The sequence below is a fragment of the Manis javanica genome, chromosome 9, assembly GCF_040802235.1.
Source record: "Manis javanica isolate MJ-LG chromosome 9, MJ_LKY, whole genome shotgun sequence".
Taxonomy (NCBI): domain Eukaryota; kingdom Metazoa; phylum Chordata; class Mammalia; order Pholidota; family Manidae; genus Manis; species Manis javanica.
The window spans coordinates 89,257,859-89,273,037 of NC_133164.1; the positions used below are offsets into that span (position 1 = coordinate 89,257,859).

At 47.1% G+C, this 15,179-nt stretch overlaps 1 protein-coding gene across 4 annotated transcripts in view; it reads left to right on the forward strand.

Annotated features, from left to right (window-relative positions):
- The window catches only part of CABLES1 (Cdk5 and Abl enzyme substrate 1), a 109,867-nt gene extending 95,184 nt beyond the window's left edge, over positions 1 to 14,683 (forward strand). For all 4 annotated transcript variants that reach the window (XM_037017740.2, XM_037017734.2, XM_037017728.2 and 1 more), the window contains 3 exons: positions 8,679 to 8,785; positions 10,015 to 10,222; positions 13,278 to 14,683. In XM_037017740.2, the coding sequence (XP_036873635.1) occupies positions 8,679 to 8,785; positions 10,015 to 10,222; positions 13,278 to 13,445 (483 nt within the window). In that variant the 3' untranslated portion in view covers positions 13,446 to 14,683. The remainder of the gene's footprint in view (positions 1 to 8,678; positions 8,786 to 10,014; positions 10,223 to 13,277) is intronic.
- The last annotated feature ends 496 nt before the right edge of the window (positions 14,684 to 15,179 follow it).

The following is a 15,179-nucleotide window of genomic DNA, read 5'->3' on the forward strand; positions in this document are numbered from 1 at the left end:
GCAGGTGGGAGGGAGGCCTCACGTCGCGACCCGGCACTTCCTGCTTTCTGCACTGCCTAGCCTGTAATTACATTTTGACTGGAGAGTGGTTATTTATCACTAGACCCTGGCAGCTGAAGTCGGTAGTGGTTCAGTTTTGTTTTCTTCTTCTCTTTGTGGGTGTGGAGAGCAATTAAGAGGAGAAAGTGAGTGAAAGAGCTGACTGAAATAATGCCAAAAAAATAATGTTATTTGAATGGATTTCTGGATCCTTTTTCTTTCTCAGAAACAAATCTCTCTCAAACTGTTGACATCAGGGAAAAACTAGCAGCCTTCATGGTATCCGTAGGTGTAGAAATCTCAAGAGGACATCTCTGGGATTGACCCCCATGCTAAAGTGCCTGTTCTTTCTACTTAATATCACAATCTAAGTGCTCATAGAAAAACCCCTCCTCCCACCCTCATATCTCCCCAGGGTTGTGGGAGTACATCTTAGAATTCAATTTTTTTGGTTCAGTGTGAGATGCTGAGCAGTGAGAAATAGAGGAATCAATAAGAAAGAGATTAATTCCACTTTCTGTGTGGTAAGTCATCGGACTCTGCCTTCCCCCCAATCTTTTTCATTGAAAGCTATCTCAGTGGCCTGTTTGCAAGTTGGGTTTATTGAGAAGCCAAAGCAGCTTGAGTCCCAGGGGCCCCTCCCTTGTGAGGCTCCTTCCAAGGCCCTGAGGTTCCAAGCTTAATCAGCTGCGGAGTCCTCTTTAAGTAGGGCAACGTCACAGAACACTGCTGCTAGGCCTCTCCTGAGACCTGAAAGGACCCTGGAGCTTCCCCAGTGCCAGGGAAGATCGGCCAGGTGCTTGCATGGGAGCGGAGCAGCGGGGTCTTTGAGGCTTGCTGGCTTTTGGTGCCCACGTTAAAAATAAAATGCCTTGAATGCCTTTTACCACAATGTTGTTTGTTTGTTTGTTTGTTTGTTTTGGTAACACCTTATTTGGATACAATTCACCCCTTTAAAGCCACCAGTTCAGTGGTTTTTAGTATATCCACCCAGTTGTGCGGCTGCCACCACAATCCATTTCAGGACATTTTCAGCATCCCCAAAAAGAAGCCTCTGCACCCTTGGCCTCCTACCCGTAGGTCCTGGGCAACCACTTACCTACTTTCTCTCTCTGTAGGTTTGCCTTTTCTGGACATTTCATGAAAACAGAATCATACACTACGTTGTCTTTCATGTCTGGCTTCTTTTAACAGTATGTTTGCAGAGTTTATCTATGTTGCAGCACGCATCCATATGTGGGGTTTTTAAAAAATATTTTTCTAGTAAAGATAAAACAAAATGAAATATGAGCTTTACACTTTACCCAAGATGTTGTAGCAACTGCTCCCTTTCTATGTCTTTGTCCCAGATTTTTGATAATCATTTTGTGGTTTTTATCATGACATTCCTTCCACACACTCACAGTTCATCATCTCACACTCTGAGACCATCATTCAAGAAGTGTGTGTGTAAAAGTGCATCCAGATACTAGGTAGGTGGGTGTGAACTCAGGTCCTCTCAAGTGGGTGGAGACACTACTCCAGAAACTTCTGCAGTACCAGATAAACATCTGATAAATATCTGGAACTGTGAACATGTTTTGCCCTACCTGGGGAGTCCATGTGGTTATATGAACTGGAAGCAAAGGCAGCTTTGCCTGTTTCCTTCCCTCAATTTGCAAAGATTTCATTTCAGTGAGGGAAACAAGAGCTGCTTCCCTCAGGAGAAGAGAGGGAGAACAAATCCAAGGTTAGGCACTTGGAATCTGCTGTGGAGAAAGAGCAACAAATGCAGCCCCAGGCTGCATGGACTGTCCACTCATGCCATAGCTCCTTGTCCCATAGTTACTGTCCTCTTGGGCAAAAGGATTAAATACATAGTCCTGAAATGCCCATCTTTTCATGGTTAGATTTAGTCAAGGGCTTTAATTACCTTAGTGCACAACATCTGCTTTCCAGCACCCTGCTGAGCTTGGAGTGCTGGGTGAGGCCAAGTGCAGTCGCACTAGGTGAGCCAGGGCTGTACAGTAGCTGTGGGTGCTGGGCGGAGCTGCGCAGGGCAGTGCCTCCCTCCTTTCAGGGAAGCTGTGTGCCTGCCCCCAGGTCTCGGTGCTTTCTCCTGGGTTCCAGGTAGCCCTGGGGCTGGAACCTGGCACCTTGGAAATGTTCCTAACCCCCCAGGGGCTCTTCCTGCCCAGAGGGGAACTGTGGCAGAGGCTACAGCAAGCTCACATCTGTTCAGAGCTGCTGTTCAGCAGGGGTTTGTGGAGGGCTGGAGAATGGGGAGGGGAGTGACTTGCCAGGCACCAAGTGGGGAAGTACCTTTCACATTGTTAATTTTCGAGTCAGACCTCTCAGCTCTGAGCCCCTCATTGATCTCTGGCATTGTTCCTGGGTGCTGTGGGATACCCCCCACACACACCCCTGCTGCCTGTTCCCCCCTTGCCTGCCTCTTCCTCTCCCTTTGCACCCAAGCCCATCCTGAGAGGCTGTCACTTCACAGCATGGTGTCTGGTGCCGTGGGCCAGGATTGGGCCCAAGTTCAGTTCTTTGGAGGGTCCCATATCCTCTCATGATGAGTCAGACCTTTGTTTGTTTTTTAAAAAAACAAAGAATGTCTGAGTGTCTGCCATAGATGTGGCAGACACTTCCTGTTAGATAACCAAGTTGTGGTCTTACCATCTTTTCTGTAATCTCAGAAGGGATCTGTGGGTGTGAGCCCCACGCTGGGCCTCCCTGCCACTGCGTCCCGCCTCCAGCAGGACGGGCTGGGCAGACCTCCATTCTGCAGTGTGTCTCTTCTGCACAGGTCTCCTCCTTCTAGCCGACCTCCTCTCCACCTATAGGCAGCTCCCTTCGCCTTTAGGCAGCTGTGCACACACTGCTTCCCTGCAGCCAGACAGCTGGAGGAGACACATTCCCACACCCTCACACCCCAAAAGCAGAATGGGCCCCCTGCAAAACTGCAGGTGCCACAGGGCAGGAGCTGCCCATCTGTCATGCAGATCAGACCAGCCGGTCACCTCCAGGGGCCACGAGGAGCTCTCCGTCTGGCAAATCCCGCCGCCTGGCAGTTGGCAGCATTAAAAACAGTGCTCACTCCCTGTGACCCAGACCCGGAAAGAACCTCAGCCTGTTTCAGGGGGTAGAGGAGCTGCAACGAAGCATTGGCCCCAGTTTAATTCATTCTTTCTCAGGCCAGAAAGAATGTGTGACTCAGACCGGGTCAGGAAATGGGGGAGAGTATGTCAGGAAGCAAAGATGGAAGTTTGCAGACAACCACCAGCCTGGAATGTACTATTTCTCCTCTAGCAAAGACCCACAGAGTAGCCCAGTAACAGCCACATAAATGGGTAAATGGATGACTGGGCTGCTGGCAGGGCTTCTGCTCCGTGCTGGGAGCAGTGGCAAAGACATGGCTTTGCAGCTGCAAACTCCACACAGAAGGATCACAGAGTTGGGATGTGGAGGAATTCTGTCACCTAGGGTTTGGCCATCCCTGCAGCTGCCATGCCCTGTCCTCTCCAGGGACTGCATGCTGGGCCAGGGGTCTCACAGCATCAGCTCACTGGCCTTCCCTCTAACCCCAGCTCCAGGGTCCAGCTGAAATAAACAGCACGAACACTCCTGCTGTCAGGAAAAGTAGGCCTCAGCTCTACACCCCAAGAACTAGGGCAGAGTTGCTCTGAAAAACAAGAGTCTCTCCTGTAAGACCTGGGCCTGGGGTAGGCCCGAGTCCTCCTTGCCCAACCCCAGGGCTGCCAGCTGAGCACACAGGAGCATTCTGAAGCTAGGACTGGTCAGGAAGTGATGTTTGAGGGCCCTGGGGCAGAACTTGGTGCCCCAGGGAACTGATGACATGGGTGCCATTAGGGGAATGAGAAGCTCTGCACTACCCCACACTCCCCAGTGAGGTTTTGTCATGATAGTGGTGAGCACCTATCAATGAATGGAGTGTGTGCACTGGTTACAGTTCAATTATGAAGAACAGCATCCACTCGAGCTAGTTTAGGAAGAAAGGGATTTATTACAGGGTACTCAACAGCTTATAGAACACTGGGGAGGCTGATAAAACAGCCTAAGTTGGGATTTCAGAAATGGTCCCAGAGCCACCCTGCAGGGGCTGCTGCCTCATCCGTGAGTAGGGCCCTCGTTGCTGATAGGGAGGTTTAGCGGCTGCCCGCTCCAGATCCGTGTGCCCCACTGTGGTCTGCACCTGCAGAGGGCTGTCCAGGACTCTAGGACTCCTGCCACAACTGCTTGACAGCAGAAACAAGTGCAGCCTTTGCTTCATTTCTGCCTTCTTGCACCAGTAAGTGCATCAGAGAGGAAGACTGGAACTGTATTTGGAATCCTAGCTGAAAAAGAGCCAGGAAGTATAGTCAGGTGTCCTGCAAGGGAGTTAGATATTCCAACTACAGGGTATGAAGATGAATCACTGGGAGAGCAACCTAATAACCAGGGGCTTAGGGAAGGTGATCCTGCAGAAATGACATTACATGCTGAACCATGGATGGGTGTTGGCCAGGCAAGGAGAATCTGATTTGTGCAGAAACCACCTGGGCGAGGTCACAGTGCAGGTACAGGGCCCCCTCTCGGACACGGGAGCAGGACTGTGGCAGAGCCCAGTTGCTGCCATCTCCGCCTTTTATGCTCTTAAACTTCTCCAGGTCCTTTAGGTGCATTTTGTTCTCTCTGATCTTCAAGATAAACCTATGAAGCAGCCTCATCAGCTCTCCTACCTCATTTCAGAAAAGAGGAAGGGGGGAGGTAAATGGCTTTCTCTGAGTTGCCTACTTGCTGGGGGCAAAGCTGCCAGCCTCCACCCAGACCTTTCCTCCCTGCTGGCCTTTCCAGCTACTCTCCACTGCTCTTTTTGGCCGGAGGACAGAAAAGCAGGAAGGCAGGGCCCGTAGCAAGCTGGAGACTGAGATCCCAGCACTAGCCCTGCTTCAGCAGGGGAAGTGTCTCTACATCTCTGAGCCTGTTTCTTTACGTGCAAGGTGAGGTGGCTGGAACATGTCAGCAAATGCATCCTCTTTGGCAGTGGGAGCCTTCATTCAAGAGCAGCGGTGTGTGTATCTAAGTGTAGGATGGAAAAAAGCAGAACTGTGATGGTTGCTGTAGGGAGGGGTCCACAGGAGATTCTCCCCACTCCACCCCCGATGTCCTTGCTTGGGGCTCACAGGGCTTTGGCCCCCAACAGAGGCCAGAGACTCTGAGCCTGCTCACGTCATTGCAGACCTCATGACTTCCCCCACAGGGGGAGAACATGAAGGGAGTTCAGGATGCCTGGACTGAGGTAGAAGAGCGGGTGCTGCATATTTAGGAAACAGAAGAATGGGCATGATAGAGGTGGTTCCCCATTCTGCCTGTTTCCTAAACAAAAACTCATATCCTATTCAACCAAGAGGAGACATTTGTTTGTGACGATGAACCTGTCTTGGAGGGCTGCCACAGGGGAGGTGTCCACTCTCCTGGACCTTGGCAATATGTGGCCTCCATAAAATCCCATGCATTCCCTCTCACTGCCTGCACACTGGTGCTGCCTGGCTGCCCTGACACTTCTCTGCTCCTCACCAGCACGTGACAGGTACACCTGGAAGCTACCAGAATGTGCATGTACTGGGCCAGCTGAGGGAGAACCTTCCTGATTGGGCTGGAGAGACCATGGCTCCAAGGAAGATGTGGTGTTATTGCACCTATGTAGTCCACTTCCACCCAGAGTTTGAGCACTCTGAACAAGTTTTGGTGGAATTGTCTGCACTAATACTGCTCCAGCTTGCCTTTATTCAACAGAGCTGCAAAGAAGGTGCTGTTGACACCAGTGTGAATTTGGACGTGGTAGCTGTTTGCCAGCTCTTTGTTATCAACTGGCACCAGAGGCATTCCATGTGCCTACTCTAAAACCATGTCCAACCAAGTATCTCCTCAATGGAGGTGTTCACAGAAAGCTACTAACTTCTGTTAAGAACTGTTGAGGAAACCTTTGATGTATCTTATGCAAAGGTCCGGCAGTTGCCTAAGAGGCTGGCAGCAGCCCTCCATAGGAATGGGCCTTCTCATCAAAATCGGTAGTTTCTTCTTTCTCTGGCTTTGCCTATCAAAGGTGTTCCCATAGTTAGCCAGCAGAGGCATCAGAGGTCACAGCCCTTGGACAGTGAATTCCTGAGGCGGGATGAGACTGACCTGGCGAGATCCAGCCAGACTGTTTAGGAGGAGCAGGAAGACACTGTGCTCAGAAAGGGCTCTAAGGAGCAGGCTTTAAAAAGGGATGGCATGAGAAAGGGGGACGGAGAGGAAAAGGAAACTCAAGGTGTAAGGGACTGTTAATAGGGCTAACATTATATACACACAGTGGGATGTTACTCAGCCCTACAAAGAAGGGAATTCTGGGCCATGTTACAATATAGTTGAACCTTGAGGACATATGCTAAGTGAAATAAGCCCATCACAAAAAGACAAATACTTTGTGATTCCACTTATATGGGTACCTAGAAAAGTCAAATTCAGAGAGAAAGAATGGTGGTCGCCAAGAAGAGCTGGGGGGAAGGGATGAGAAGTTTTTGTCTAATGCATGCAGAATTTTAGGTTTGCAAAATGATAAAAATTCTAGAGATAGTGTCAATGGTTGCACGTCAATGAATGTGCTTATTGCCACTAAACTATAACACTTAAAAATGGTGAAAATGGTAAGTTATTTTTTACTTTGATTTTTTTTATTGAAGTATAGTTAACAACAATATTATATTGGTTTCAAGTATACAACAGTGATTTGGCAGTTATCTACCTTATTAAATCCTCTCCCCAACTAGTGTAGTTACTGTCAACATAGACAAGGTTACCGAATTATTGACTATATTCTCTATGCTGTACTTTCATCCTCATGACTTATTTATATTATGATTGAGATTTTGTGCCTCTTTATCCCCTTTACCTATTTCACCCACCCACTCCAAACCCTCCCCCATGGTAACCACCAGTCACTTCTCAGTGTCTGAGTCTACTGCTGTTTTGTTCATTTTTTTGTTTTGTTTTGTTTTTAGATTCCACATATAAGTGAAATCATATGGTATTTGTCTTCTCCACCTGGCTTATTTCACTGAGCATAAAACCCTCTAGGTCCATCCATGTCTTCACAAGCAGGATTTCTTTTTTATGACTGAATAATATTCTTTTGTAGATATGTACCGCATCTTTGTCCATTCACCTATTGATCGACACTTAGGTTGCTTCTGTAACTTGGCTATTGTAAATAATGCTGCAGTAAGCATAGGGGTGCATATGTCTTTTTGAGTCAGGGATCTTGTTTTCTTCAGGTAAGTTCCTAGAAGTATAGTTACTGGGTCATATGGTATTTCTATTTTTAGTTTCTGAGGAGCCTCCATACTGCTTTTCACAGTGGCTGCACCAGTTTACATTCTTCCCAACAGTGTAGGAGGGTTCCCTTTTCTCTGCATCCTCGCCAACACTGTTGCTTATTTTCTTTTGGATAGTGGCCATTCTGACAGGTGTAAGGTGATAACCTCTTTGTGGTTTTAATTTGCGTTTCACTGATGATTAGTGATGGGGAGCATCTTTTCATGTGCCTTTTGGCCATCTGAATTTCTTCTTTGGAGAAGTGTCTGTTCAGGTCCTCTGCCCATTTTTTAATTGGGTTATTTGTTTTTTTGGTGTTGAGGTATATGAGTTCTTTCTGTATTTTGAATGTTAACCCCTTAACGGATAAATCATTTATGGACATGTTCTCCCATAGTGTAGGTTGTCTTTTTGTTCTACTGATGGTTTCCTTTGCTCTGCAGAAGCTTTTTAGTTTGATATAGTCTTACTTGTTCATTTTTGCTTCTGTTTCCCTTGCCTGGGGAGACATATCCAGAAAAATATTACTCATGCTTATGTTCAAAAGATTTTTGCCTATGTTTTCTTCTAAGAGTTTTATAGTTTCATATTTTATGTTTAAGTCTTTAATCCATTCAACTTTACTTTTTTGTATGGAGTTAGACAGTAATACAATTTTATTCTCTTGCATGTAGCTGTCCAGTTTTTCCAACACCAGTTGTTGAAGAGATTGTCCTTTCCCCACTGTATATTAATGGCTCCTTTATCATATGTTAATTGACCATATATGAATGGGTTTATTGCTGGGCCCTTAATTCTTTTCCATTGATCTAGGGGTCTGTTCTTGTGCTAGTGCCATACCATTTTGATTACTGTAGCTTTGTAGTATAGTTTGAAGTCAGGAGTGTGATACCCTCAGCTTTGTTTTTTCTCAAGATTGCTTTGGCTATTCAGGGTATTTTGTGGTTCCATATGAATTTTAGAATTATTTGCTTTAGTTCATTGAAAAATGTCATTGTTGTTTTGAAAGGGATTGCATTGAATCTGTAAACTGCTTTGGGCAAGATGGCCATAAAATGGTAAATGGTCTAAAGCCTGGTGTTTCTCAATGCCATCTGTTCCTACTATTACCGAGGATTTGTTCTCCATCCATCTCTAGAGGCCACTGCCCCACTCAGTCCCTTGGATTGAGTGTAGCCCTTGTTGTGGCCTTTATCTGGTTTTCTCCATCGCTTGGTGGTGTTAGAAGTTGGACGTTGGCCAACATTATTACCCATGACCTTTATTTTAAGGAGTGACCCCTGTTGCACAATCTGTTTCAGACCACAGTCATTGACTACGTGAAGCCCTCAGATCTCAAGAAGGACATGAATGAGACCTTCAAGGAGAAGTTTCCTCACATTAAGTTAACACTCAGCAAAATACGGAGGTACGTGAGGACTGACACCCTCTTGAACTTTCCCTCAAACTCTTCTCTAAATAAGCTAACACTCTATATGATGGTTCTTCCTGTTGTTCTGGGGAAGTGAGACATAGGCACATTCAGCAAGAAGAGGCCCGTCCAAGGGAAGCAGGACAGAAGGCAGAGCTCTTGACATGAGTTGACATGGATTTTGGGAGAAGTTCCTTTAGTGAAAGAATTTCATGCTCTCTGCAGCTCACCACTTCAGGAAGATTTTTCTTGTGGAAAACTCAGAGAAGCTAGCACACATTGGGTTCCCGGCCTTCTCAAATGTGGACCAACAGAAAATAGTTGGTATTGTAGGTTTGAGATAACTCTTCCCACAGATGTCCTCCCAGAGGTGACAGACAAGCCCTATCTTTAAGTAGTCAGCAAAACAGCCAAAGCAAAATCAGGCCCATATTTCCCCCACAGCTGATTGGATCGGCTTTGTGGTGACTCACATCTGCCAGCCAAATAATCAAGAGGGCCTGCCCTGCTGGGCTGGAGAGGAACTGACTTGTGTTGTGGTATCTGTGTATCAGGACAGCAGAATTTCATTGTGTGCATGTTTGTGTGTGCATGTTTGTGTGTGCATGTGCGTACGTATGTGAGTGTGTGTGTGTTTAGTAGTGGAGGTTGATTATACACCAATGCTATGTTGGAAAATGTGCCGGGATTTACACATGTATGTATCCCAATACTGATTTGATTCTGGCATGTTCTAAGCCAGAAAAGTGAAAAAAATTAAGAGTTCACATTTTGCGCATTTTCTGGGCAGCACTGACTGTTGTGCTCTACTCCCCACCCCTCTTCTGCCATTATTAGTGCACATAACTGATGTTCAGCATAACTCATAACAAGTATTTAATTTATTTCCATAACTGATCTCTGGAATAACCATAGTTTACCCCTCTCTTTGGACAGCTTTATGCCTAGTTTCCAGAGAGACCCTCAGGCATCCAGTCGGGTCCAGTGTGGTCCTCTGTGCCCCACATCCACATGGTCTATATAACATGACAAGAGAGCAGAGTCAGAAGCCCCAGTGACTTAAGGCCATTGCCACACGTAATGAAACTTTTTAATTCCCAGGGATGTAGTCTCACCCCACCACATCCTCCTGGGAACGCTTTCCAGATGGAATCATATTTTCACTTGGGGTCCCCCAAAACTCCATGTTCTAATAAGGCTCTTCCCTCCTTCCTGTCTTTCTCTAGTCTGAAACGAGAGATGCGGAAGCTTGCTCTGGAGGACTGTGGCTTTGAGGAGCCCACGGTGGCCATGGCCTTCGTCTACTTTGAGAAGCTTGCCCTCAAGGGAAAGCTGAACAAACAGAACCGGAAGCTTTGTGCTGGAGCATGCGTGCTGTTAGCAGCCAAAATTGGAAGTGACCTCAAAAAACATGAGGTTAAGCATTTAATTGATGTAAGTGGCCTGAGTCCTGATGGCAGGGGGAGCAGAAGCTCCAGTCCAGCCTTTGTCCCTCAGAAGCACCCTTTGGTGGCCCTGCCCCGGAGAATTGTGGTCATTAGTACCCACTAAGAAACAAGGGCTTGAGGTCGTCTCTCCTGCAGCAGGCATCAGGGCCCACACCTCAGGGTGTCCTGGAATGGGGATGGTCCACTTTGACAACACCAGCGATCCCCAGTATTGGGTGTGTTCAGACACCATGGGGGAGGTGAGATTATTCTCAGAGCCATAGAAGCTGCTGGCACAGCAAGGAGTCTTGTGGACATTGTGACCTGAAGCGCATCCCTAACACACATTGGCTCAGCAGACCGTAGCCTCCTGCAGCCTAGGTTGCCTCCTCACTGGGGAAGGTAAGGCTTTGATTGAGTGGAATCTCCTTTATTTCAAAGGAGAGCACCATTGAAGCAAGGAAACGCTGATCTTGTACAGAAAAGTGAATGCCAGTTTTAAACTATTGTGTATTCATAGAAAATTTGAGGTTCAGTAAAGCTGGCAGATCAGGAGTCAAATGCCATTGAAAAGATGGTTTCTTAGTTGGTTCCCAAGAGGAGCGGTGTCTTCTCTCGGGCTGCTGTAACAAGATACCATAGACTGAGTGGCTTAAACAGCAGGCATTCATTTCTCACTGTTCTGGTAAGTCCAAGATCAAGGTGCCAGCAGCTTCGGTCCTTCGCAAGAGCCCTCTTCCTGGCTTATGGATGGCCACCTTCTCGCTGTCCTCATGTGGCAGGGACAGAGAGCAGGCAGGCCCTCTGATCTCTTCTTTAAGGGCACTAATCACATCATGAGGCTCCATCTTCATCAGCTCCTCTAAACCTAATCTCTTCCCAAAGTCCTCACCTCCTGATGCCATCCCATTGGAGGATAGGACATCAACAGAGGAAGTTGGGGACGGGGGACACATTCCGTCCACAGCGGGGGGCACATCACACCATGGGGGGCATGTGGGTTGGTCATGAGGCAGAGGGAGGAGGAACTGTGGGCAGGAGCTTTGGGGTAGTTTCCACAGGAAGGAACAGGAAGGCAGGGCAGGCAGGCTGAGGACCGCTAGTTTGAAGAATTTCAGAGGCTGTAGGGCATGGAGGCTGTCCCCACTTGGCTGGTGTCTGGACCTGGTGATTGGGGCAGGAAGATAGTGGCTCCAAGAGTGAGAGCTGACTTGGGGGTAGTAGGCGTGGCCACTGGGGTGGCTGCTTTGCTGGGATGAGTGTAATCAAGGTCAAGTTGTCCACTCTCTCCAGGGATAGGCTAACCCTAGAAGGGGCAGTCCCTCCAAGGTCAGCAAGATCCCAAATGTCAAAGCACAAAGAATGCAGAGAACAAAAGACTCAGTTAATACAATGCCCCGTACGTCTAGCTGTGCAGCTGTCTTCCATGGCAGAAGGAAAAAAGCAGAAAGGGAACTAATGTAGGTATTCCCCACAGAAGAAGGGTGTTCTGTTTTTTCATTTACCATTTTAATTATTTTCAAATGTCCGGGTCAGTGGCATTAAGTACATTAATATTGCTTTTCAATCACCACCATCCATCTCCAGAATTCTTTCATCTTGCAAAACTTTAAACTATCCCCATGAAACAGTACCACCCCATCCCTCTCTCCCACCAGCCCCTGAAAACCACCATTTTACTTTCTCTCTCTCCAAAGCTGACGTGCCTCATAGAAGTGTGTCATACAGTATTTGCCTTTTTGTGACTGGCTTATGCCACTTAGCATTGTTTCCTTAAGGTTCATCCATATTGTAACACATGTCAGAATTTCCTTTTTTAAGGCTGAGTAGTGTTGCACTGGATGTATATACTACATTTTATCCATTCATCTATCAATGGAAGGAAGTGCTTTTTGGTCAATTCTTTACTGATCAGTGCTTTACTGATTTTTTTAAGAAATGATACAAAATCATTAATCTTGCATAGTAAATACTTTTAGAAACACAGAGGGGATCTTCAGATACCAAATGTGAGCTGAAATTAATGGGTTTGCATAGAAACTAGCAGAAATAATAAATCTTTAGAAGTGTGATGTGGACATTTAATCATAGTTGAGTAATACAGCAAAAGCTGATAGTAGCCATGCAGTTTATAGAGTAATGTTTTGGGGGTAGTTTCCACAAGAAGGAACAGGCAGGCTGGCCGGGCAAGCAGGGTTAGGGCTGCTAGTTTGAAGAATTTCAGTGGCCGTAGGGCATGGAGGCTGTCCATTTGCAGTAGCAGTTCCCCTAATGAGAGACCCATCTGAGTCATCATCTGAATGCAGTGGTCAGCAGCTGTCTTTTTTTTTTTTAAGCCAAAAAGCTTAGCTTAAGCCACAGCAGAACATGGCCTTCCATACCCACTCTTACTCTGATTTTTCTTCATTTCTGTGCCAGCAGACCCTGCAGCTGGGGGCACACAGAGCAGGAGAGGCGACCTTCTGCGCAGAGCCCAGCGCTGTGTACTCGGCCCATTTAGACACACACAAGCTGTTGCTCTGCAAGTGGGTGTCCTTGCCGGGACCTGGGTCCTCGGAAGTAAAATGAAAGGACCAGACTACATCTGATCAGCTCACTCAATCCCGAACTTACCCCGTGGTTATTGTTGTCAATAAGTTGCCATATTTTTCATCTTAACCTCTAAGCCTGAATAACCCCATTGTAACATGTAGACTTTGGGGCCCAGTTGAGTTTGAATCTCAGCAATTTACTGCCTATGTCATCTTGGACAAATTATTCAACCCTGTTTTCTCACATGTGAAATGCAGATAAAGATAACATTGACCTTGTAAGATCACTGAGAGATTAAATGAAGTCATGGGATGTATGTCAGGCTCCCTGCAGACTGTGGGGTTGGTTCCTGCCCTACCAGGACTGAGCAGGGAGCACAGCTAATGCCTCCCTTTCTGCCCCCACAGCCTCCCCCATAACGGGGTTCTCCGCACTCACTCGCTGACAGCTAGAGAGGTTACACAGGCAGAAAACCTAGGATTTCGATTTCAGAGCTCAACTGCTTTTGGTTTTCTTCAATTCTGTTGCAGAAACTGGAAGAGAAGTTCCGGCTGAACAGACGAGAACTGATTGCCTTTGAATTCCCTGTGTTGGTGGCCTTGGAATTTGCCCTTCATCTGCCAGAGCATGAAGTCATGCCCCATTACAGACGCCTGGTCCAGAGTGCCCAGCACAGACCCCCTAGGAGAGCCTCCTAGGGTCTGCTTCCTCTGGGCTCAGCAGAGAAGCCCTTCCTACTGGAAAAGCAAACACAACTCAACACACCAAACTTTTTTCTTTCAACATGTTTTTGTGTAGAAGCCATACCAGAAGCTTTACAGGGAGCCTTCGGTCTGGCCAGCCGAGAGGAGCTGTGAGCTGTTTCACACATGGCAAGGGAATGGGAGACCCATGCAGAGGACAGCAGAGGCCCTGCCAGCCATCCATGCACAAGACTTGTTAGCGGTCCCCACCCCAGCCTTCCTCCTGGGCACACAGACCCTGCCAGCTGGCCCAGGGCCTTCTCTCCAGACCTGTTTATTACAACTCATAGAGTGTGAAGTTCTAGGACAGAGTGGAGAAGAAAATTTGCCGAAGTTGGGGGAAAGTTTTTAAAAGATACCCTCACTGTGTCAAAAGAGCATGCCAATCTATTTTTGTATCAACTCTCAGAAGTGCACTTTTCCCGGGGCGTGTGGAAGCATGAGTGTGAGAACCTGTGTGTCTGAGAGGGGCTGCAGTAGTCCTCGCCCTCTTTAGAGCAAAGTTCCGCCTGGGGTCCCGAGTCAGGCTGACCTTTGGCAGTCATTTCTAGATAATCTGGAATAATAATCTCTCTCTCCATACCAGAGTACCTGACATCTTCTACCCGTAGAAAATAACATTGTTTCTGTTACTGCTTCTCCCACCAGTGGGACAAAGAAGACATGTCCTCGGTATTGGATGGATTGCATGGAAGTACCAGAGTGTGGCGCTCTGTACCTTTCTGCAGTCACACTGTGTGCATATGTTTAATCTTTGCACTTTTCCCACCATGGAGATGGCTGGGGTTGCGCTCCATGGTGGTGTTCCATGCTCTATGTTAGAGTGCATCATAAGCACATTTACTGTGCTCTGTATATATACATATATATATATATATATATATATATATATATACACATACATATAAAGTTTTATAAAACTATCCAGAATAGGGGTAAGGTGCATGATTGGGGTCTTGAGCTGAGGTTGAGTCGATTAAAGAGTCAGTGACTTATTGCCACATACCCATGGCTGTCAGTGCAGAATTTTAATTCTAACTTGTACTGACTCACTGGGATGACCTTTACTGGGGCATGTCACCACACCGTCACCTCATAGCCACAAGAGAGAGGGCCCACTGGGGGTTTGCCTGACTGAAGAAAGCCCATGGCCATGTAAAAAGAGAATTAAAATGTTTTATTCTTTCTATATACCTGTATGTGTGTGTGTAGATGCATTTGACCCTGCACCACTGATTCATCTGCTACCATGTCCACATCACTTTTCACACATGCATCACGCCCGAGAAAGGGCAAGGGGGACTGAGTGTATAAGCCTTAGTTACAGAGCTTGAAGCAGTCTGACGATGCAGGATGGAAGACTTCCAGAGGAGAGAGCAAGCAGAGCACCTGCCTTCTCCATGGTCCTAGATGTCTCAGTGCTCAGCCGTAAATACTTGCTAACGGATTTCCTTAGCTGGATCATTGTGAGACGGTAATTTTGTTGAGGGGTATGATGAATGTGGTTTCTTTGGCTAGTCGGCTAATACTTAAGAAGCACCTGCTTTCATGGGGCAAATTGGGAAGGAAACACAAAGTACTCAAAGTGTCTCTATCACGAGAAATATATGCCCTTGACCATCTTCTCCTGGGGTCTGTCACTTGTAGCGTTCTGATGAGCCACCCGGGTTCCCAGCCCACTCTGCTCCC